This window comes from Eptesicus fuscus, chromosome 13 (assembly GCF_027574615.1).
Source record: "Eptesicus fuscus isolate TK198812 chromosome 13, DD_ASM_mEF_20220401, whole genome shotgun sequence".
NCBI lineage: Eukaryota > Metazoa > Chordata > Mammalia > Chiroptera > Vespertilionidae > Eptesicus > Eptesicus fuscus.
In genome coordinates, this window is record NC_072485.1 from 11161001 (window position 1) to 11186970 (window position 25970).

Sequence of the window (25970 nt, forward strand, 5' to 3'; positions counted from 1 at the left end):
CGATGGAGCAGGCCCCAGTTTTATGTCTGATTCTAAACCTGGGCCTACGGTACAAGACATAGCGCCTACTGTGGCCTCTGCTCTGTCACTTTGCCATGCGATTCTAATGTAGTTTTACTTGAATAACATAAAATAACATATATAATGTTATTTATGTTATTTTCCACGTGAAGAACTCCTGTAAACCTTGCCGTTTTGAAACTCAGTGAGGCAGGCGTCTTAGACAAGCTGAAAAACAAATGGTGGTACGATAAAGGTGAATGTGGACCCAAGGACTCTGGAAGCAAGGTCAGTCGCTGCAGTTCGGGGCCTCCTCTTGTGTTCACAAAGCAGTAAACGGGAGCAATTGTCAAAAAATAAAAAAGCGTATGGACACAGTAAAAACTAAACATGTCTCTCTACACTGCCTAAATTCGAAGTTAATGTCACAAATTTCAGCCACAGGGACAGTCTTTATAGAAAATTGCAACCTGCTCCCCAATACTAAGGCTTTTAAGTAAATTTAAATTACCTACAAAAATACATAAAATATTAAAAATTCCTTATATTATTCTCAAGCTTACGTACCACTAATAAAAGTAGTGCTTTTGAGGTTTAAGATTTTTTATTGTTTTGGAGGCAAAGACCATGAAATATATTCTTTCAACAAGAGATGTATTCCCAAGACAAAAAATGGGAAATTGATCAGTAGTCATTCAGAAAAAGATTTTAAATATTAACTATATCTTATTCAGAAGTTCAGTCTTTTGTGACTATATTGCCAACCATTCCACTTTAGTTTGAAGAGGCCCTTTTATATTTTTGTGCTGACAGATCAACAGAGTGAATCTTTCAATTCTATTCTATCAAAATGGTTTAAATAAATCAGTGTTTATGGATGATAGCCTCAAGTTCTAAGATCTGTTGTTCATGAATTCCTTTTAAAATATTTCAGGAAGCTATAATCCTGATTCTGTTGAAAATAGTGTTAGAAACATTTGCATTTTAATTCCAAAGGGGAAAAAAATGTAACAACCTATCAGTGAATCGAAATACTGCACAAATTAATAGAATGTAGTAACAGTGCCTGAAAGCCATAGACGATGATTCTTAGAATCTTCTTTTATTATTTTTCTATATCTCCTTTTAGAAAGAAAAAAATAGATGACAGATAGATAGATAGATGATAGATAGATGATAGAGAATTCTAAGTCTAAACAAGTGACCAGCTTAGAAAGGAGAGCATCAATTAATTTAACAGAGACAAAGTAATGTTAATTGATCCCTTTCTAGGGCTTATCCCTATGTTTTCATCGCTTTTGTCTGCCTTTAAACCAGAGTGGAATGAGATAAACTTGGCCAATAAAGAAATAGCTATCCCAAATCCTATGTCAAGCATAAATACTTGAGTGATTTTTTTAAAAATGAAGTTACCCTAAACTTTTGGTTCAATCAGTTGATATCATGGCTAAGTAGACAGTGTACATAGTACATCTTTGGAATTAAACCACGTCCTTAATAAAATGATTTAAGTGTCTAAATCACATTTTTCACAAAACATACTGCCAACAAGATGATGGCCAGAGGATGTCCTTCAGATAGTCTACCCAAAATACGTTTCAATTAATGTTATGTATAACATGCATATTTACAATTTATGAAAAAGTTCTGAATTCTTGTTATAATTTTAATATCTTTCAAGCATACGCTTGACTATATCTGAATTTATGTATACTAAGGCTCTGGAGAATAATATGTCTAAAATTGTAATTGATGAAGCATTTTTAAGTGGAAATGGAATCATTTTTAAATCAATAAAAATAGTAATATCAGTTTGTCCATACATAATTTATTTCTCAATTGACCATAGTAATTTGTGTATTTTTAAAAAGCTATCTTTTCAAAAAGTCACCTGTGATATGTATACAAATATATAATTATTCCTAAATAGTAGAGAGAATGTAAAAGTGATACTTTCCATAAGATTTCCCACAGATGTGACTGAAAAAAACAAATAATGTGTACCCTAGCACATTATCTGTATATATTTTGTAAAGTAATGATGAACAAATTGTGAAACTGATAGCTTAAAAAAAGCTTAGTTCCTTAATTAGGAAATGTGAAGTAGGGTTTATTCAAGAGCTATCTCAAACATTAAAAATACGTTTTAATGGCAGGAAAACCAAAACCCCTTTCCATGTAGCTGTATTTTAAACATGTCATTCTCAAACTTAATAATAAGCCCACTTCTGCCACCCTTTGCAAATATATAAATGCTTATTATGATTAAGTACAGTGGTTTTCATTGCATAGTTAACAATGATAAAATGTTTAAGATTTTATTGAATGTAATCATATCCAATTTATTGGTAATCATCATAATTTCACTTCTGAGAGCTATAAGCTTTATTTTTAAATTTGTAAACCTACATCAGTGATTTATACATGTAAATGATGTCAGGTTAAATTAAGCATTTGTGCTAATTAGCTGTTTGGATTTCATGTGTTCTTTTACCGTCCGGATGTGACATTTCCACAGTTAACTGAAGCGTGTTTATCCCCCCGCAGGACAAGACGAGTGCCTTGAGCCTGAGCAACGTAGCCGGCGTCTTCTACATTCTGGTCGGCGGACTGGGCTTGGCAATGCTGGTGGCTTTGATAGAGTTCTGTTACAAGTCCAGGGCAGAAGCGAAGAGAATGAAGGTGGCAAAGAGTGCACAGACTTTTAACCCAACTTCCTCGCAGAATACCCAGAATTTAGCAACCTATAGAGAAGGTTACAACGTATATGGAACCGAAAGTATTAAAATTTAGGGGTAGGACTTAGGGCCTACTACAGTGAGTGGGTGATGCATCCTGTAAATGCAGTGTTGTGACTGTCTGTCCCGTGGTGGTATTGCTTGCTTCTCATTAGAGCTTTATATTTTCTAAAACTTCAGCGCAAAGTGGTTTGGTTTTCTTTGGCTGCAGATGTACTGTTCGAATCTTTATGTTGCCAATAGATATCTGCATTGAAAGGGTCCGAAAGACAAAAACAAACCAGCAGAATTGCTCTGTGAAATTATCTAAACAGTATATTCTACCCCAAATTTGAGAGAAATCGGAAATTAGATCTGGGTTTCCTATGTACATAGACTAGGCTAATCTTCTCTGGAACAAGTTTTAAAATAAGTGTTAACAAAATAAGCATAAAACCTAATTCAAATGACCAAAGCTTAGACAGCTGCCGGATAAGGTTTTCTGAGAAAAATTATACGTAACAGTTCCAAGGCAGAGAGTCAATGCTCAACAAATTTTAGCTCCTATTCTAGTTAGTTTTACATTAGCCATATTCTGTATTTTTAAAGAGTAAAACCTGTTTGCTCATCTGACAGTAGTCCTTGAGCCAGACCTTGAGGCAGGAGTCATCAGGATATTGACCACAATTCATGTTTATTTCGTGAAACTCAACTTTTATGTTCACAATATCACTAAGGTGAGCAGACATTTTAGGCAATTTAGCAGTTTCCCCATTAAAAATATCAGTAATATATGTGTTTCTTAGGAGGAACACAGTAAAAGATAAAAATTGCCATGAGTTATTATGGATTTTTTATTTAAATTGCTTTTAAGTAAGCCAGCTCAGCCCCACTTACTCATATGCTCTCATCATGCCACAATAAAAAAAAAAAATTGTAGGTATTCAATGAAATATAGGAAATGGGGATCATTTTTAAAGAATCTAAATGTCCACCACGTTTTTCCTCTAATGGTTGCAAGTGGTTTTAAAATAAGATCTAAAAGCCTTTGTTATTGCTCTTCCTAAAATCAGGTCTCTAAAACTCATTTTCTAAAATTATATATAATAGCCAACTGAATAGGCTGATCATTCTGATTAAAATGATAAATGAGCCTTTAAACCCATAAGAGACATTCCATGCTTGATGTCAAAAACCTAATATAATTTTTATAGTAAGATGTATCTGAGCCCTACCAGGTTTAGCTCAGTGAATAGAGCATTGGCTCGAAGACTGAAGGGTCCTGGGTTCGATTCCGGTCAAGGGCACATACCTTGGTTGCACACCGATCCCTGGCCCTGGTCAGAGCACATGGGGGAGGCAACCAATCAATGTGTCTCTCACATCCATGTTTCTCTCTCTCTCTCTGGCTTTCCCCCTCCCTTCCACTCTCTAAAAATCAATGGAAAAATATCCTCAGGTGAGGATAAAAAAAAAAAAAAGATGTACATCTGAGATTATGCCAGGTAAATGTGCTTGACTTTAAGATTTATTTATTCATATGAAAGCTATTGAAATACTTGTATCTTAATATCTAATTGCTTTTATCTACAATCTGGAAATCAATGACTAGATATAACTACACAATGGTAAGCCCAATTTTGTGGAAAAGAATTAAGAACAAAACCCTCAATTCACTCAGATCACAATGTTTTCAGCACGTTTTCTAATAGCAAAACAGCAAGCTAGGATGATATAGATGTCTGAGCCATTATAATTCTTTCATCTTAATATTTACAGAATTGAGAAGAGATTTTCTCAAACTGAGAAAAAGAATACTTGAAAGTTTTCAGAGCCAATTATTTAGACTTCATTCTGAGATGAATTTTATAACCAGTTTATTAAAACCGAGTTTTCTTTGGCATAGCAAAAGCATTCCAACCCTCAGTGAGGTCCAAAGGCAGAGAAGCAAAGCAAAGAAAAAAGAATATTAGAAAATTCTAGACCAAAGCCACGTTGGCTCTGTAGATAGAGCATTGGCCTGCGGACTGAAGGATCCCAGGTTCAATTCCAGTCAAGGGCATGTATCTCGGTTGCAGCCTCGATCCCATCCCTGGTTGGGGTGCATGCCGGAGGCAACCAATTGATGTGTGTCTCTCTCACATGGATGTTTCTCTCTTTTTGTCTCTCAACCTCCTTTACACTCTCTAAATATTAATGGGAAAATATCCTCGAGTGAGGATTAACAAAAAAAAGCAAAACAAAAATTCTAGAAAGAAATACTCATGGGTGTCAGTTTATTACAAAGTTCTGGGAAGGTGTTAAAAAGATATATAAATTCCCAGGTTATGTACATACAATTTACATGTAATAATGTTTTTAGGTTAGAACCTGGCATTGCAGTTCATCACATGAATTGCCTTTTAGACCTGGGGTTGAACTTTTAAGACAATAAATTTCATATAAAAATAAAGCATTCATATCCATACGACTTTTCAAAAGACTTAATAGAATTCAGGGTAAATGAAATGATCTGCACCTATAGAGAAGCCTTGAGAGTAAGTTATTTTTGTTACACTACTATATTAAATGGCTTTTTCCTTTCAAAAACTCTATTGGCCATAATTATGCAAATACTTGATAATTTAGATACTATTGTCCCAGAATCTCAGAAACAAAATCTAAAACCTTCAATATAGGGTAGGATTCAACTTTAAAAGTGACCATCCCTCCAGGAGAACACTTACAATTAAGGTCATGACCATTAGTCCCAACAAACCAACCAGGTGCAGAATATATGGAAATTTTTAAGAAAATTTTTCAGTTTGAGCAGGCTCAATAGGTTCACACCAAGATGAATAGAAATGACCTTTTATGGAAGAATTGAAAAATACAAATATAGGATGCTGAGAACTAAGAATGCCAAGATTTAAAGAGAAATTAAGGAGTTGACAAAGATTTATTAACTAATACACTAGATTGAATCAATCTATAGAGAAGGAGAGAGTGCTCAAAACTACGTGGAATCTTTCCTGCTTTGGATGTTTTCTTTTCCTCACAAAGGCAAACGAGAAGGGAAAAGAAACAAAGATAGATTTTATGGCAAAAGCCTTCTGCAAAAATTCAAAAAATCACACTGCTTTCCCAGCCAGCATGGCTCAGTGGTTGAGCATTGGCCTATGAACCAGGGGTTTACAGTTTGATTCCCTGTCAGGTTACATGCCCCAGTTGCTGCTTGACCCCCAGTGTGGAGTGTGCAGGAGGCAGCTGATCAATGATTCTATCTCATCGTCGCAATATATTTTATTGATTTTTTTACAGAGAGGAAGAAACATCGATGAGAGAGAAACATCGATGGGAGAGAAACATCGATCAGCTGCCTCTTGCACACCTCCTACTGGGAATGTGCCCGCAACCAAGGTACATGCCCTTGACTGGAATCGAACCTGGGACCCTTCAGTTCGCAGGCCAATGCTCTATGCACTGAGCCAAATCAGTCAGAGCTCATCGTCGATGTCTTATCTCTCTCTCTCCCTTCCTCTCTGAAATCAATAAAAAATATTTTTTTTTAAATCACACTGCTTTTATTAATTGTATATTAGTATTTCTTTTTCAAAAAATTAAAACAAAACTAAACTGCTAATTTTTAAAAAATAATTATCTATTTTTCTAAATATTAAATGTTGAAAGGGAATTTGAAGAAGCAAATTCAGACTTTGGTCTTGGTTTGTTTTAATTTAATGATGACTAGGGTTTCTATAGAGATTGTATGCTGACCTCTGATTATGAAAATAAGTATTAATTTTTTAGTTGTTCTCTAAAGCAGAACTATGATAATGACCTGATTTTTATCATAAATGTGTCATTACCTAGCAATTTGACTTCAACTTTCTAACATTATAGCGGCCTGATCTCTAAACCTTTTTATTATAACTATTTAACTCCAGTTACTAATTTTGTTATTTAATCAATAATTATTAAAATATTTAAATTTCATGGCAGAATAAATTCAGGATGGAATTTCCTAACAAATAAGGTTAACTTAAATTCACAATATGGAATTGAGATACATTATGAATTATGAGGAAGTTCTGATCTAAGCCATAACAAATTTAGGGAATATCTTGTTTAGCTTACTTTCCTCTTGAGCTAACATTAAAATTCAACTCTTGAAAGAATTTAAAGCCAATGAATGAATAATAAGACTTACATAATACCACCTGTATCTCCACTGTGTGATGTTGCTAACTGCTACCTAATGTGACAGAGAGCAAGAATTTAATGAGGATTTCAGAGACCTGACCCCATAACCTCAATCTGGGAAGCTCCCCAATGATGACCATCCTGATGGACTGAAAGATGCCCTGTTCCGTGTGACCCCTTTGAGCACTTACAGCTTCTTCATGAGCCTTAGCTCCATGTTAGGCATAGAATGAACTTTAGGTCACTAACTGTGCTGTTCTGGGCCATGTCTGTAACTGCTGTGAACGAGTGACGGTGTCTGTGGCTGGGTCTGTGTTCTGAAAACAGGAAGACCTGTCATGAACACTCTATGTATATAGTTTGTTTAGACAATTCATCACAATTTTAAGAGCAGAATCCTTGCAAAGGACTTTACAAATCCCTGTAAAGATAAAAAGACTCTAAGAATGGACTAAAATCTGAAAGAGCTTTTAAGAAGTACTAGGGTGTAGAGTGCAGCAAGTTAAAAGGTGTGACCTCCCCAGATTTGCTAAGCAAAACCTCCTTTGGTGATTTTTGAATGAGTTCTGAAGCAGGTAGGACCACAAACTCTAGGCCGATTCATTCCTCCCTACCGGTGGTGACCTTTTCTTTCTCCTGATGACCAGTTTTCACATGACCAAAAGAATATGGGGAAAAATGCAGATGTCTACTAGTGATACCTTGGTGTTTGTTGTGTCCTAAATTGCTGAAGAAACAGACCTAGTGTAACACCCCGCGTTCTCTCTGTTTCCTCTCCATGCCCCCCAGCTGACCTTTTCTGAAGCCATAAGAAACAAGGCCAGACTCTCCATCACTGGGAGTGTGGGTGAAAACGGCCGCGTCTTGACGCCCGACTGCCCGAAGGCTGTACACGCTGGAACTGCAATTAGACAAAGTTCAGGATTGGCTGTCATTGCATCGGACCTACCATAAAAACCAAAAAAATAATCGAGTGCCTTAATTAAACTGTGTTGGTGACTGACGGGAGCGGCCCGGGGAGCAGGCCCGCGCGGTCCTGGCTAGCCCCATCCTCCGGCTGAGAGCGCCGGACATCAGCAGCAGCGACGTGTGCATGAGCTCAGCTCGGAAACCCAATCTCAGATTTTCTATCAGGAAAACTCACAACTTAGGTTTTCTTGGGACGTGGGCGGGGGGATCTGGGACGGGTGTATTAACAGCAACAAATTTCACTCCGGTGGACTTCAAAACTAATCAGGCTTGCGAGTTAGCGCATCAACTCTGCAGTTCTTGCTCACCAAGGCCTTGGCCTTCACAAGCAAGGGATGAGATAGTTGTAGAAGTCAACGAACATGCTAACTGTCTCCAGAGCACCCATCTAATCTACTGAAGACTGTCCAGCTGAGAAAACACATCACTAAACTGTGATAAGAACATCATAAACACACATGTAAATCCTGTGAAAAAAAAAAATTAAAGGAAGTATTTACATTTACTTTGGAGAAAAAAATACTGAAACATGCTTGCTTTTTAAATGATGTAAATTCAGTAGAGGACAATACGATTCTTTTTTCTAACCATCTTAGGGAACAGTACATTGCAATAATTGATATAAATGCCATCACTGTAATAAACTCTAGAGACTTTTTTTTAATAAAAGTTGTTGGTCATCTTGTTTGCTGTAACCTTCACTTCGTCACACGAATCGGTAGCCACAGACTGCATTTGTCTCAAAACCCGGAACAGAAACAAAAGGAAGACGACGTTAACGTAAAATCATCAGTCTGCAATGTAGGACCAAGAGACTAGGGGTCACTCATGGTATCAATATTGTTTATACTCTTGTTCCGTGTACAAAATTGTGGTTTTTGTACCCACCAAAAAGAATAAAACAACAGACATTCTTACAATATCAACAAGGTTTTTTTTCTTATCGTTATAAGAGTTATTTGAGAAATTTTAAGATTGTAAAGTGTGGGCCATATTGGAAACTATAGCTAGCCCTTATTATTTTTGCTTACCAAGCTAGCTTCTTTTACAGGTCTTTGCCTCGTTAGCAGGTTAATGTCAAAGAGGGCGTGTTTGAATTGGGAAATGAATCATTGTCAAAATGGCAACAAACCCTGTCATTGTGTGTTGAAATTTTACTTGACTGTATTTTGCTGCATAAAATAATTGTCTCTTTGGGCTTCTCCCCCATTCTCATTATTCCATTTAAATCATTTGAAGGCACTGATAATAGTTTGTGGCAGACAACAAATGAAGACTCAGTCCTTGTTTTCAACTGAAAATTGTGAAGAAAATGATACCCATGTTTATTTACAAAGTCACCTTATGTTGTGAATGGATTAACATGGATCAAAAGAAGGTTTGAGTCCTTTGAAATAATAAATAAGTATTATAATACAGATAAACATCACAATATTTAGAGATCACCATACTTGACGGAAAGCACAAGTTAGGATTATTTTGGAAGTCTGGCTTTGGGGGATAAATTGAGTTTTCATAGGTGGAGAAGGTGCTAAAAGCCTTAGGGATGAACAGTGCCCCAAAGCTGCGCGTGGCAATGGCTTGTTTAAGGACTGGATGCAACTGAATAGACTGGAGAGAATACAGGGGTGATATCGTGGAAAATAACGTTGGAAAACGTCAAGGATTGAGTATCTTGCCTCAGCGCTCAAGATTCCTATCCCCCTTTCAATCTCTGTGCTGCAGTAAGAGCAATTTGTAAAAGTTCAAATTTGTTAACAAAACACACACACAGTTCCCTCAGGAAAAATTCCAAGCTCTTGAGCAGAGCAAATGAGTCCCTTCATGACCTGGTCCTTATGTATCTTTTCATGACTTCTCTCATCCCTACCCAACCTCTCCTTGCTGCAAACGAACCTCAAAAGCAGCACATGGGACACTGTATGTACTATTTCTTCTGTCTATAACTCTTTCCTCTCTCCTCTTTTCCTGACTAACTTGTACTCACCCTTCAGTACTCGAATTTTACCTGCCCTGGGAAGATTTCCATCCACCATCCCCTGCCTACGAGACTGAGTTAGGTGCCCTTTTAATGTTTTCTTCCCATCAATGCACTTACCATACTGCATTGTAATTGCCTGTGTACTTGTCTGTATAACTACTAGACTGTAAGCTCCTTGAGGGCAGGGACTGTGTCTATCTTGTTCACAGTTGTATCCCCAGCACCCAGCACAGTGCCTGGCATATTGTAGGTGCTTAATAAAATATTTGTTGAATGAATGAATTGAATTGAATTTGATTACGTGGAAACAGAAAGATACTTTTCCTCATTAACAGTCCCTAGAGTGTGTATTAAGTATATGATGAGTCAAAATGAAGGCTGAAGGCTGATTTCATGACCTTGTCTACCTCACTGGAAGGAGTAGTCATGAAGGAAGAAAAAGAGGAGAGAGAGGGAGAGAGAGAGAGAGAGAGAGAGAGAGAGAGAGAGAGAGAGAGAGAGAGAGAAGGAAGGAAGGAAGGAAGGAAGGAAGGAAGGAAGGAAGGAAGGAAGGAAGGAAGGAAGGAAGATGAATTTTCTGATCCAATAAGAAGGCATTTCATGTAATTGTACCTAACTATGGAAAATTTTGTTTAGCTGGGACGATTGTCACAGGCAATTAAATAACCTAAAACAGGGTTTTGCTTTGGTTTTCAGTCATACTTCTAAAGATATCTTTCACTTAAATCTGAGTGAATTAGTGATGTAAAGTTAAGAAGTTAATTTCTTTTTTTAATATGTTTTTATTGATCTCAGTGAGGAAGGGAGAGGGAGAGAGAAATAGAAACATCAATAATGAGAGTCATTTATCGGCTGCCTCCTGCACACTCCTACTGGGGATTGAGCCCTCATCCCAGGCATGTGCCCTTGACTGGAATCGAACCCGTGACCCTTCAGTCCACAGGCTGACTATCCACTGAGCCAAACTGGCTAGGGCAAGAAGTTACATCTCTTATAGTTTTATTTCTATATTAGTTATAGTAGTATATGCTTAATTTTCTACATTTCTTATAAAACAATTTTGCTGAAAACAAAATTTAAATTTGACTTTACTAAAAAGATACCTATCTGGACTCCAATCTGAGGAAATGCTACAAAGCTAGGAAATGTAACTTTAAAACATTTATGTTTAAGTTAAAAACATTTAAGTTAAAACATTTAGTTCCATAAAGAGGCTCAATTGCTAATCAAACAAGAGTACCATCTAGTGCAGAATTACCTGATGTACCCGGCAAAGCCAATTTTGAAGCTGTATCAGCTAGTTAAAAGCATATAGTGATCACGTTTGAAAGATAAAAAGAGCCTTCAGGAGAACCATTTGCCTCACTCAATTCAATAGCTACTAATTGAAAGTGCCAGCCACACTGTTCTTGCACTTGCTTTGGTGTTAGTTCTGGCTACTCCTTGGTCTCCATCCCTGTCAACTGATTCCATTTCCCTAAAGCATAGCAGATAGTGGGTGTTCAATGTATATTTGTCAGTGCATAAACACAACTTTATATATTGCCAGTATCAATGAAAAAATGTTCTAGTAATTTTCCCAGAGAACAGAATAATGCTAATAGGAATAAGAACTAAATTAAAGTGACATCCAGGAGAGTTTCTGAAAAGACAAATCAAAATTGTGCAGATTCATTTTCCTTATTAATATAATGCTGCATGAAAAGTGCCCAACAATATTCTGTGTTTAACTCTATGCATAACAAAGACTGCCAGCATCATTCATCTAAGGTCACCACAGAACAGGCCAGATCTTCTGAATCTCTGGTCCCCTTTGCAAGTTCTTAAAGAGCCCTATGTGCTGGGGCTTTGAGACCTCAACCAAAGGCCTGGCCTGGCACCAGCATTGATAACTTAGTCTGGGGAACGTTTATGGCCTCTCTGGAATGGGAGTAGTCTTATTTTCCTTATTATTTAAGCAAGCAAGTGTTTACAGAAGCCAAAATAGCAGGGTTAGAATTTCAAACAGCAGTTTTTATATAAGATGGATGCTTCAAAAGGACTGTGGCATTTGGCAAATTTTTTCTTTACACCCTAAGTTTTATCACCTTCAGCAACTTCAAGGTCAGTGCAGATGCTGTATTTAAGCCCTAGTCCTGCGGTTCCTTGATTCCCATTGGTCTTAGTCCCTATCTTATTAAGTTACTCTTACCAGTAGACATGTCTACTGGTAAGAGTAACTTAATAAGATAGGGCCATATTATTATTTACCTTGTTGTCTTACTCTAGACGATAACTAAATTCTCTCCTTCCTTTCTTATCCTAATCACTGAAAAGAGTGGCCTTTAATCCCTTATTTAACCCCTTTATTTTGCTCCATCACTTTACTAAAATGTCGTTCCCAAAGTCACAATAAACATCTTGCAGCCATATAAACTAAACATACTCAATATGGAACTAAGCCAATTGATCTTTTCATTCTTTAGTTTTTCCCCTAAGCCTCTATTTCTTCCTCCTCAGTCTACTTTATGCTCCTCTTTTTCTTCAACCAAAACTTACATGTTGATATTACTCAGGATTACCTTGTGCCCCTTTCTCTTCTCATAGGACTTATTTCACCTGGTTAATCTCACAATTATTAAATGTCTACAATCACCTATGTGCACTATTAACTCAAAAATATCTAACTTCTAATCTAGTCCCATATATCCAATTTCCTACTGGTCATCTCTTTTTGACTTCTCAATTGCCACATGTCAAATTCCTCATTTTTTACTCTACATCTCTACCTCTTCTTGTATTTCATGTCTCAGTGACTGGCACAACTATTTATCCAATCTCCCAAATTAGAAACATGAAAATCATTCTAATACCCCTTTTCTTCATTATTCTCACATCCAATTAATCAACATCTTAAATTTCTTGTATCTCCCAAATATTTCTTAACTCTGTTCCATGTTCTTCATCCATATTATGACTGACTTAAGTCAATGGCTCATAACTTTTCACTGTTGTCATAATTGTCTCCTAATAGGTCTCCTTACTCCTTGCCTCACATATCCCCTTTTATGTCTGTCCTTACATGTCTGCCAGAGTGATTATCCTAAAATACAAATAACTCTCCTGATTCAGTATATAAATAGAAACTGAAGCCACTGGAATTGCTGAGCATCAAGGTAAAAAGTATAGACCTATAGTTTCCAAACAGTGTGCATGAGAATCACCTGAAGAACCTATTTAAAACATAGATTATTGGGCCCCATCCGAGTTTCTGATTAAGTGTGATGATTAGTTTTGTGTTAACTTGGTTAGGAGTTTAGGAACCTCATAGTTCAGAAGTCTGACATGATAGATGCAGATTGCAACACTCCAATCTGCATCTATCTTCACAAATTCTCCCGTGTGCCATTCCCATATCTAAATCTCTCCCTCTCATAAAGACACTAGTCATTGGATTGAGGGTCCACATTGATCCAGTAAGACCTTAACTTGATTACATCCATAAATATTATTTCCAACTAACATGCATTCACGTACCTATCATTGGAACTTCATATCTTTTCAGGTCAGAGTTCCACCCACAGCACATGGTTTGGAGAGTGGAGGAGGATAGACTAAAGAGCCACAATAAAGTTGGCAGGCAGTGTTGAGAGTCCAGAAGGGACTGAGAATTTAGAATAACACCAATCTGCATGGGTATATGAGTGAAATGGTGATCATGGAATTTGAAGTGGGGGAAAAAAAAGTTATGAAAGACAAATTATAAGGGGAGTGGACTTCAAGTCCTGAGGATTATAAACACTAGCAACAAGTTGGAAAGCTTGGGGATTCTAGTCCCTGAGCTGGTGTTTGAATTTGTCATTATAAAAAGAGATGGCTCGGTCAAGAATACTGTGACAGCCCTAGCCGGTTTGGCTCAGTGGACAGAGCATCAGCCTGAGGATGGAAGGGTCCCTGGATCTATTCCGGTCAAGGGCACATGCCCAGGTTTTGGGCTCAATCCTCAGTAGAGGGCATGCAGGAGGCAGCCAATCAATGGTTCTCTCTCATCATTGTTGTTTCTCTCTCTCTTCCTCTCTGAATTAAAATATATTTTATTTTTTTTAAAAAGAATACTGAGACACAAGTGTTTGAGATGGAAGTGGAAGAGGTGAAAGGGGTGATGAGGACACAGAACTAAGTGGCCAAAGATTTTAAGGATTCTTCACTTGGAAACCAAAATTCCTTGGGAACTTCCTAGGATTACCAATGGTAGAGATGAGTCAATGAATGTGACCAAGAACAGTAATGAAAAGACAATGATTTTGCGTGTCCACTTCAAAGGTGCAAGTGTTTTTTGTTTTTCAATTGATAGTATTGCAGATATATTATCTCCCATCCCCCCACCACCTCCTCCCAGCCCTTACCCCCACCTCACAGGTATTCACTACCCTATTGCCCGTGTCCATGGGCTATGCATGTAAGTATGTAAGTTCTTTGGTTTATCTCTTCTCATCCTCCCAACCCCACAACGAGGTATGTCAGCCTGTTCCATGCCTGCAAGGATTTTTTTTTGTTTGAGATATATATATATATATATATATATATATATATATATATATATATATATGAATGAAGCAATGATCTAGAAATGGCATAGGAAGCAGAGAACCTAAAGCCAACAACTGATTCTGGGTCTCATAGGAGGGCACCAGAGTACATAGCTAATACATTTGAATTAAAATCCTTGTCACTCTTTTTACTTGTAGAATCAAAAGAAACATTAGGTCTGGGTCAGAATGCAGATCATCTTTAATGGGAAAGAGAATCCTCCAAATGGCAATTACCTCAGGAAATGCAAGGCCATGCCAAATCCACTTCTGGTACAAGCGCCAATAGCACAGCCAAAGGAACAGTCACAGGATACACACATGGCCAGGGCTCATACCTATGGTCTAGGGGCAGTGTTCAGACAAGTGGGGAATGAGTCATAAGCTGAGCAGACTGATGTTGACTTTAACATTTTTATTCAAAAGTTCCCTATGGAGACTTTGGAAGACATAACAGTACCAATTTTATATGGTAAAATATTCCAATTTTATTCAGCAAAATTCATTTTAATATGTTTAAATTATGGTAGAGAATGGTCAAGTCCCTGGATCTGAAAAAGCTTTGCTCTGCTGATTGCCACACAAGGATAAAAAATGGAAAGGTCAAGGAAAGCAACATGATTCAAGAAAAATTAATGGAATATTTGGAGGGCAGCTTCACAAACATTTAATCATGTTGGTAAGAGAAAATCTTAAAGTAGGCAAAGAACATTTGAGGACTTGATACATGATTCAGAAGGGAACGGGAGACTCATTTTAGGTAGAACACGTTTGCAATACTACTAAGTTGCTCTCAAGTTTTAAACTGTATTTTCATAATACTAATGCTATTATTCCACACATGGTGAGAGTCAAGCATGGCCTATGTTTGATGTAACAGAGACTAGAACAATGGGGCTCAGAGACCATTACTGTCCACATCACCCGGCAGGTAAGTGGAGCTGGGACTGGACCCCGATCTTTCCAGCACTCTGCTCCTCTTGCACTTCATGCCCTGTTTATTCTCAGGACATGATAAAGGCAGTATTTTGGGGAAATGTATTCTGGAAGTGTCATACAGGGGGGATTAGGAAGGAAGGAGCTGAGAGACAGGAGGCTGCTGCAATACAGGTTGCAAATGCCACAGGTGAGGTTGGAGGAGGTTGATCAGAAGCATCAGAAGACAAGACAGGACTTGATCAATAACCTGGGTAGAATGAGGAAGGCAAAAAAACTATGAAGCATAGGCAAAGCAGGTATCATTAAGCCCGTTTTATAGAGGAGGAAATCAAATCACAGACAAGTTAAATGTTTCACAAGTAGTATGTGGCAAAGCTACAGCACATAACTACACCTCCAAACTTTCACTACAACTTCTCCATAGAGCTCTTACACTAAAAACTTGGGTCAGGATTAATGTCATTTTTCAGGTATTTAATTAATTAAACTGATGAGGCACTGTTTCCTTTCTTATAAAAGTAGGCATAAGATGACTTAGCTGAAGGGTTGTTCTGAGGAGTAAATAAAAGAATGTATGAAAAGCAGGCAGCATAGTGCCTAACACAAATGTTAGGTCCCCTGCCCCCATTCACCATGATAAGGTTCTCTTCCAGGCTGGATAACCTCAACCCTCATAGCACAAGCCTCACTTGAAATGATAAGCTTCCAGAGAGTTAGCATAGGCAAATTTTATTTCTAGAGTAGAAGCATTTATTTCAGTTATAGAAAAATAACACTATGTCAAGTCAAGGTAACTAAGCAGAAGTCTATTTTTCCTTGGTACCCATACTCCGATATCACATATGGTTTCAAGACATTCTTAAATTAACAAGGAACAAACGCAGAATCACGGTAATATCTGTCAACAAAAGGGATATATTAAAGCTACACATCAGCCCTGGAAATCAGAAAATACAAAGTGATCTCGTGCAGTGATTCTCAACTTTGGTGTGTATTAGAATCACCTGGCTTGTGGAAAAAGGACCTCAGGGGGCTTTAAAGCAAATCACCAGGTTAAGCAAAAGCCCTTGGTCTCAGAACAAATACTGTACCAAAGGGACTGAAGATAAAAACTTTGTTCCTCAGGCAGGAGCAAAGACAAAACACACTACAGTATATGAGATCAGCCCTTCATTCAGTGTGTGACTTCTCTGAGCCTCAAATTAAGGAATATTAATTTGATGTAACAGAGACTAGAACAATGGGGCTCAGAGACAATTACTGTCTACATCACCCGGCAGGTAAGTGGATGTAGACAGCTACCCTCAAGAACTGTTCTACAGTTTAGGTCAGACAGTGCTTCCCTAATTCATAACACACAGCAACTATTATCATTATTTCATCATCATCATGAATCAGAGGACATTCTCTCCCACCCCTACTCCCAAAAAACTATTATTTATTTTAAAAATCAAATAACCACTCACTGAGTTCAAGCTCATGGACTACTGGTACCATTTTTACATTGGCATCATTTTTACTAGCTTCAACCATTCACTTACTTTAAGATTTCAGTACATGGTTGAAATGACAATTTTACAATGGATTCAAAGAAGAAAGGGAACTAAAGCTTAAAAAGTGTGTGTTGCTTCTAAAGCACCAATAGATGAATGAACTGTTTTTCAAAGTAACTCATTTTGGACAATCACTGATGTTCCCTGTATTGTTTCTGAAGCAGTTTATAGATGGAAATAAATTATCTATAACTTTCATCACTTTCTAAATTCTACATACTACACAGTAATGTTTCATAAAGTTTGCTGGCCATTTAAGTAACTACCCACACAAATATCTGAGATTTAATATTCTGAAACTATAAAACAAAGCCATAGAGGTGCACAGTCAGGCTGGGATAGGGTTTCTCCCCTCAGTAATACTGACATTTCTGTTGGACAATTCTTTTTGTGGCGGGTTATCCTGTGCACCGCCGGACGTACGCATCCCTGGCCTCTACCCACGACATGCCAGCAGCAACGCCCCACCTCCCAGTTCTGACAACCAAAAATTGCCAAACATTGCCAAATGTCCACTGGGGGCAAAAATCACCCCCAGCTGAGAATCACTGAGCTAGAATTTTACGCAGACATGATTGTAAACTGAGTGCACAGATTATACACACTATGTAATTTCACTACTTTAACGTACAGGGCAATAGCTCCTGCTATGCTGTCTATGCTAGGGCACATAATTTTTACATAATACACTATTAAGCATACAGTTACCCACATACAACTATCTTTTTTCCTACTGAAACACTGACCTTAAAAGGGAAAAAAAACCCAGCTAATCCTGCGACCATTTTCATATTACCTGATACAGAGAAAAACCTATGGTTTACAAACACTTGCTAATGGAGACCTAGAGAAATCACTGCAAGTGTCCTTCCTTCTGAATTCGGAGTCTCTCTTTCTCTACTTGTAAGCGTTCCTTTTCAATCTGCAGCTTCTCCGATTCAAATTTCAAAAACTGCAGCCTATCTTTTTCCAGTTGCAAGCGTTCTCTCTCGAGTTTTAACTTCTCTGTTTCTATGTCCTGGGGTTGAAGTATGGGCTTTTCTCCTTGACCGAGTTCATTTTCCAAAGACGGTTTCTCCGAGTTGACTATCTGTAACCTGAGCTTCTCTCTCTCAATCTGCAGCCTCTCCTTCGCCAGCTGCAGCCGCTCGTGCTCCATGTCTAAGTGGCGCAGCCGCTCTTTCTCGATCTGCAGGCGCTCCTTTTCAACCTGCAGTCTTTCGGCCTCGATATCCAGCCGTCGCTTTTCCAACTCAAGCTTCTGTTTCTCTATGTTTACAAGCAAATGGGGCTCGTCATAGGCAGATCTAGATGGTGTTGAGTTTAGAGTAAAAAACTCATCGATGTGAGGGAAGTCAGGAAGTTCATTTTCCCTCCGGGAATCTGGTATGACCGATGACAGTATTTCCTCCTCCTCCTCGATCTCAAACTAAAAGAAAAAAAGCAATTTTCAGTATTATTTCTATCTCATAATTGTTATTTGTCTAAATATTTCTTAAAATCTTTTTGTATTGTTTGAGGACATAAAACCATTTACTTTGCATTTTGAATAATTTTGCAATGAATTAGCTGATGTCACTAACAGATAATTGAGAGAAGTATATTTAGGTGAGAAGAAAGAGATTAATGATATAAAGAATAGAAAATGGAATGAGTTTATATTCTATTTTGAAGTTAGCTTGAAAATCTGGGAGCTTCTTAACAGCTCCTGGACTATAATGAACTCACACATCACAGCTGAAGAAATTAAATGAATAAAAGGGCTCACAGGCTAATACTGACCTCAGGACTCTGGGGATCTCTTTCTTCCTCTTCCACTTTGACCTCAGTTAAGGATCCACCTGCATCCCTGAAATCTGCCACATTTTGCCAATCAAAATTTGCTTCATTTCGGAATCCAATCTTTTCATCTATCTCTTCTGTAAGAGAGTCATCTAAATCAGATGAAGGAAGGGGAAACCCAGAACCAACCAGCTTAATGTTGGCTTTCATCCTCTTTCTCTTCATAAGTGCTCGCCAGTCAAGGTACCTCCTTTTCACTTCGGTCCCCGTCCTCTGTTCTCCTTCTCCCACGGCATTCACACACTGTGCGATCTCCTCCCAAGCCATGCGCTTCATCACATTAATTGTTGTGTTGAGTTGCTTGGAAAAAATGACTTCTTTCCTTTTTGTAATTTCTTTCAAAAGAGTCTGAGTTTCTTGAACACTAAAATTGCTTTTCCTTTTCCTTTTCAACTGCTTCATATTTCTAACTTAAATGCAGTTTTTAATGTAAGAGAAGATAGGATTAGAACTTTAGGAATGTTACAAAGTACAAAAATCAAGGTACTTCGTTTAAATCAGTTTCTGTTCCATAGTAGCAAAGGCAGGCTGGATAATTCCTAGAGAAAAAAGTAAAATCAATCAACCTGTAACTTCTGCAATGGACTTCAGCCCACTCAGCTATAAACTTTTTTTTTTTTAAACCCTCTAAATATGGCTCAAAACTGCCAACATTTACTTCCGCCCTACAGTACCATCTTCTCACCTGGGCTTCTGTAATGATTCCTAACTAATTCACTCTTGATCTACTTCCTACTTCTCCAGCTCCTTCTCCCCAATCCATCCTTAGTCCAACTACACTGGCCTTCTTTTAGTCACCCATTCTCATCCAGCTCTTTCCCTGTTCAGGGCATTTGTGCACACTGTCCCCCCTGCCTAGGAATGGACTGCTCTCTTCTTGGCCTATTAATTCCTCCACATGCTGCAGCTCCCGGACTAGACATCTGTTCCTCAGTGAAACTTTCCCTGGCAAGTCAAATCGCTCTAACAAGCTATGACTACACACCTTCCTTCCTTGTCCTCGCTAAATGTCACATTTGTGTTAACATGTAGCCAAGAGTCTCTCTCCCCATTTCACTAGAAGTTTCATGAGGGTGGCAAGGTTCTGCTCACCATCACCTTTCCAGAGTCTTGCAGAGTTTCTGGCACACAGCAGACATAGCATAAATAATTTTTTAATGAATGAATGAGCCAATTTGTCAAAATGACCACTAGTTTAAGATATCAAAAAGGAAAATTCAGACTGTAGAATAATTTTAGAGGGACATTAAAAGGCTGGCTAAAAATATCCATAAAATTCAGAAACAACTATAGACTGTAATTTGATCAGAGAAATGACAACTACTTATATTTTACTATTTCTCAAATTAAAACTCATTTTTAGGTTACACCTACACATAAATACCAAGGTTGTTATAAAATTCCCGAGAACAATAAAACTATTGTAAGAATACAACAGAATTAAAGGGGTAACATTAAAGTGGCAAGCCACCCCACCTAATTAATCAGTTAAAGAAAAAGATCACCAATTAAATTTTTTAATAATTATATTCTTAAACCTTATGGAAATCAATGCACATTTTCATGGTTCCCCATTGAAATTCTGTCCCTCAATGCTCATCACATCCTCTCCCTCCTTCAATCCAAACCACCTAAACAAAAGCTCCTAACATCAAGCAAAACAAAGTTGAAGGCTATATTTGTTTCTAATTAATGCTTTTAATTATTTGCCTTTCTTTGAAGAACTTCTCAGTACCTTACAAATGTCCTAGACCATTTTAATAGCAGAGTTAAAGGCAAGTAAGTATACTTGGAGCCTCCATGAAATAAATTTTAAAACAGACATGGCTAAGTTTTAATATAAATTCTGAATGGGAATGATCCTCTTGTAAACATTTCTCTTACATGGATGCAAGACAGAATGTTTCTCCAGTTTCCAGAAACTCATGCTGTCAAAGCATCAAAGAGGGTATATGCACTGAAGTTTATGTTACACACACACACACACACACACACACACACACACTGAGTGGCCAGGTTATTATGCATTTAGAGATCATAATAATCTGGCCACTCAGTGTATATATTAGAGGCCCAGTGCATGAATTCGTGCATGGGTAGAGTCCAGCCAGCCTGGCCAGGGGGAGGGGACATTGGCGGTTGGCCGGCCTGCCTGCTGGTCGAATGGACAATTTGCATATTAGCCTTTTATTACATAGGATATACACTGAGTGGCCAGATTATTATTCGTTCAGAGATCATAATAATCTGGCCACTCAATGTATATCTGATTCCCTTAGGTTATATCTCCTTCCACTTTATTAGCAGCAGCTTGTGATCCCTAAATCTTAGAAATGCATTGCTAAGTTTTGAGATTCAACTACTTTGGAAGATTTTCAAAAAGAGCAGATTCTAATATATGTGGAAGGTTCTGATAAAGTTCTGTATATAGGCAGGAAAACACTTCAAAGCTTCAACCAGGTAGGTTTCACTCTACCATGGTTTCTTCTCTTAAATACTTTAATATCGGCCAATTTAAAATTCTTATTAATGTAAAAAGTATTTCTCTAGTATTGGCAATTCAAATAATATCTCCTACTGAAGCAAAACATAACAATTGAGTAAGGTTAACTAATGTTAATTGAAAAGTAAACACATATTTTTTACCATTGTTTGAGTCTTTTCTGTTTAGGACTTAAAAGTGAATGCAAAGTCCTTATTTCCAAACTCAAATAAAAAGGTATTTTTTATTACAATTTCACTGAAGTTTTTCAAGTTCCCAGTAATCTCTGTTTAACTGACTCTATGTATGTAATAACATCACCAAAAAGATGCCCATCACTATCTTTTTGTTTCCATTACTCATGTGGCATAATTATACGAACTGCCACTTGCTGCTGAAATGGAGGTCAGAGAGAACTGAAATTTCAAAAGAGTAGAAAACGAACTCTCAAAAAAATCAGTCAATTTCACACTCCTATAAAAAGGGCAAAGCATTCAAAAACAAAAAAGATTGCAAGCAAATCAATTCTAATGTAGACTTCCAGCCCAGCCGGTGTGGCTCAGTGGTTGAGCATCCACCTATGAACCCAGAGGTCACTGGTTAATTTCCAGTCAGGGCACATGCCTGGGCTCCATCCCCAGGAGGGGGCATGCAGGAGGCAGTCAGTCAATGATGTTTCTCTCTCTCTCATTGATCTTTCTATGTTTCTTCCTTTCTCACTCTCTAAATATCAATTTAGCCTGGCCAGCGTGGTCCAGTGGTTGAGCACTGACCTATGAACCAGGTGGTCACGGGTTCGATTCCCAGTCGGGGCACATGCCTGGGTTGTGGGCTTAATCCCCAATAGGGGAAGTGTAGGAGGCAGCCAATCAATGGTTCTCTCTTATCATGGATGTTTCTCTCTCTCTTCCTTCCCTTCCTTTCTGAAATCAATAAAAATATACTTTTTTAAAAATAATTTAAAAAACATTTTTTAAAAAGAAACAAGTAAAAATTATGATACTTTATTTAATCTAATATAGCAAAATACTATCATTTAAATACATAATCAATATAAAAAGTAATGCAGATATTTTACTTTTTTTTCATTGTTTTCAAAATCCAGTGGGTATTTTACACTACATTTTACAGTGCAATTTGGACTAACCACACATAGATTTATGTGGCTACTGGCTACTGTATTAACAGCACAGTTCCAGCTTTCGTGATCCCTGCCTCAGCACTATCATATGCATTCCTTTAGCCCAGCCTCCCAACTCTCAGGGTCCATGCACTTTTGTCTGGCCAATGACTACTTATCCTCAGCCCTTGGCTAAATATCTGTCCAAGATGCCTTCACTGTTCTCATTCATCTAACTCTAACGTCTTTGCTACATGCTTCCACTATCAAGCTGTATTATAATCATTTATTTTACATTAGAAGCAATAAGGGATCACAGAAGACTATAGTACTCCAGCTATTAATTTATAATCTTGTAAAACATTGTACATAAAAAATTTACATGAAAAATTATATTGAAGACTACAAACTGGAAGTTGTGATGTGAATACAGACTACCTAGACTTGTATGTTAATTCTACCATTTACTAGCTCTATGTTCTTAAGCAAATTACTTAACCTTATAAACTTATTTCCTCATCTATAAATGGGAAAAATAGTGAATTAATACGCATGATGTTTTAATGATTAAAATAGATAATCCAATTAAGAATCTTACAATGCCTAAGATATAGTAAGCCCTCAAGAAATACCAACTATTAGCCATTTCCAAGTACAGTGTCTGGATACAGTAAGCAAATATTTCATTACTGGGTGAATGTGAATATATAAAAAGTGCAACAAGAGAAGTACTAACAAAATACACTGGGTGTTCAGAAAAAGTAGACATGTTTGGTGGGATCAAGGATGTGAGAAGAAATCAGCATTTAATTTGGATCTTATAAAACAAAAAGACTAAATAGAGACAGTAATAAAGAGGAGAAACTAGGTTGGGGCCAAATGTCAACAAATCTTTAATGCTGGCTTACTAATACCTTTTCCTCTGCTGGAACACTTACTACAAGAGATAAATATATCTATGAAAGTTCAGATATATTTTTGAAATTCAAGCAGGTTACCTTTTATATGGAGGCAATGTTACTGTACTAATATATAAACTGTAATACATAAAATATAATGTGTGTAATAATAAATGATTACAGTTGTCAAGAGAATCCTAATTTATGCAGATATCCATCCTCAGATTTTGCGACTCTTATAGACTATGAGATCAATTTAGTAATCGGACTCTGATAAACTTATCATACCTGGCAAACATAACAGTCCTCTTAAAACTATGCCTGAGTCAACATGTTTTTACAATTTGGCAGCATTGTTATTCGCATTTCCTATTTTTTCCCAGCGATCTGTAGCTCCATGCCTCTATCTTACAAAAGCGGTATCTCTTTGTCCCTAACTGTTCTATGTTAAACTGATGGACTATTTCACTGACCAAATGCACTTTAACACACATATTTAACTTTACTGAAATTGATAATGGCATGTACCTTGGATTTCTAGTCAGTCATGGCTTAGTAGTATAAAATCCTTTGATATCTTCTGATGAATGGTGGAAAGCACCTTAAGTTTAAATTTGGTAGCTATGCTTGCAGGGATAGAAACTAACCAACTAACCTTTATTTCCATTACTGTGGTTTGTTTGTGTGTTTTTTTCCTATCCTCTCCTTTACATTTTGGTATTCATATAACAGAGCCTGGGTTTTCTCTCATCCATTATCCAATTCTTTACTCAAAAATATTTGTTGAGCTTCTACTATGTGCCAGGCACATATTCTTGGTTCTGAGTATGTAATGCCTCATAAAATGTGAAAAGATGCTATTTTACATGTCAAATGCTATCCCTTTTATATTGGTGGCCTTCCCTATCTTTACAGAAGGGAAATCAGTAGTTGCACCCTCTAAAAATTCATAAATCTCCCATGCTCAGTCACAGCGAACAGCCATTTTCCTGAATCCAATCTCACAATCATTCTTTACCGGTTGGAAGTCGGTATAATAAGTAGTTCACTTACGTAATCCTTTTGAAGATGATGTACCGCCAATGGCATATTATAACTGGTCAATTTTTTCTCAAGGACTAACACTTGAGAATGAAGTTCCTAAATATTGCATAATAAGACAGAATTAAAAGATCTGAGGAAAATCAGGCAGTAAATTCTGGGTCCAAAAAAAAAAATGGGGGGAGGGGGGTAAATTCATTAGGCTATTCAAGAAAAAAAGCATCACAACGTCTACAAGCTGCCCCCACCTGACCCGCCACCCCAACCACCAGGTAGGACAGCGATTTTCAATCAGTGCGCCAGGGCACACCGACCTGCAGCGAGGAATTTAAAAACGTGCAATACCTGACTAGTCAAGGGCACCCACCGCTTTTCCTTTGCATTGTCAATTTTTAAAATATGACAGCCAATTCAATAATAGACATCAAAATTATCTTTCCTTTTTTGTCAAATCGGCAATATATATATATATATATATATATATATGTATAAATTTTATATTATAATTTTTTTTTTTGGTGTGCCCCAGAATTTTGGTAGTTTACGTGTGCCATGAGGTGAAAGGGGGTGAAAATCGCTGTTATTCACTACCTTGCCATATAAAATGCTCTTGTCTAGAACTTGCAGTAGGTAAGTAACTAAAGTTTCCTTAAGGTCGCCAGACACCTGATTAATCAAGTACCCCTCACCCCCTCCTGCCGCTTCCCTGGGGACCGCCCGGCGACCATCCCCGGGAAGAATCCAGAACTGAATTCCCAGGAGGCCTCGGGAGCCGGGAGTCGCACCTGCCTCGGTCACAGCGCTGCGGCTGCCCCCACAGGAGACGGGGCGACCTCAGACAGCCTCTCTCCAGAGACTACATTCGTGGCCCGACCAGGTGCCCGCAAACTTCTGCATCCTGTTCCCGCAGCAGCCTGGGCCCGCCCCACCCTCCGGGTCAGGCTGCAGCCACGCCTGGTACTTCTCCCCGGCGTCGCAGTCCCGCTACGCCGCAGAGCCGGGGCAGAGACGGCTGCGGGGGAACCCAGCCGCCGGCCGCTGACCCCGTGGGCACCTTCCCCGCTGCGAGGGCACCAACCGTCTGCGGAGCTGCCGCCTCGCCCGGGTCGGAGCCACGCACCTGCGACCCTGAGGCACCTCCGCCCTGCCGCTGCTAAGAGGTCTAGGAAAAAAGATGCTTCACTGACTCCCCGCCCCCCTACTTCGCCCGCCCCCTTGCCACCACCCATTGGCTGGCGCGGCTGCCACTCGTTGGGTGCGGCTCGCCCATTGGCCCGGAGGGTACTGCCTTTCTGGCTGACGGCCCGCCCCAGGTCTGGCCTCACAATGGGAGGCGAGTCCCCAACCGGTTCCGGGTTAGTGCCCTGGAATTCCTCCCCCGTGATTCGCGGCCTCCCGCCCCGCGCTCAGTCTTTGGCGCGCGGCTCTGTCAGTCAAGTGTGCTCTCGGACAGGATTGGACCTTAACGATCAGCCGGCCGCGGGGTTCCGCCTGGTTGGGGCGCTTGCCGCGCCCTCTCCAAACTCTACTCTTGTCCTTGACCCTCAACTTTTAAAAGGGCGGAGAGGAAGTGGGACTCTGGCGCGGCCTCCGAGGGTTCCCAGCCCGGCATCACTTTCTGCTCAAGCTACTGCAACAGAGTTTGGCCTCAACCATTGCCCTGAGGTTTCCCTGGCC

At 38.5% G+C, this 25970-nt stretch overlaps 2 protein-coding genes across 4 annotated transcripts in view; one reads left to right on the forward strand and one right to left on the reverse strand.

Moving 5' to 3' along the window:
• GRIA4 (glutamate ionotropic receptor AMPA type subunit 4) overlaps positions 1–2793 on the forward strand; it is a 291800-nt gene extending 289007 nt beyond the window's left edge. The window contains exons 12-13 of the mRNA XM_028132009.2: positions 174–288; positions 2548–2793. Coding sequence (XP_027987810.2) covers positions 174–288; positions 2548–2793 — 361 coding nt within the window. The remainder of the gene's footprint in view (positions 1–173; positions 289–2547) is intronic.
• Positions 2794–16660: 13867 nt separating this feature from the next.
• Positions 16661–25446, reverse strand: MSANTD4 (Myb/SANT DNA binding domain containing 4 with coiled-coils). Of its 3 annotated transcripts, none has more exons than XM_008156085.3 (4): positions 25079–25446; positions 24306–24392; positions 18692–19290; positions 16661–18338 (listed from the first exon to the last, which is right to left on the reverse strand). In XM_008156085.3, exons 3-4 carry the CDS (start codon positions 19151–19153, stop codon positions 17763–17765), a joined length of 1038 nt encoding a protein of 345 aa, XP_008154307.2. In that variant the 5' UTR covers positions 19154–19290; positions 24306–24392; positions 25079–25446; the 3' UTR covers positions 16661–17762. The 3 variants fall into 3 exon arrangements, with proteins under 3 accessions (XP_008154307.2, XP_027987804.2, XP_027987803.2); XM_028132003.2 differs by having other exon boundaries at positions 25414–25442; XM_028132002.2 differs by having other exon boundaries at positions 25372–25442.
• Between the last annotated feature and the right edge of the window lie 524 nt (positions 25447–25970).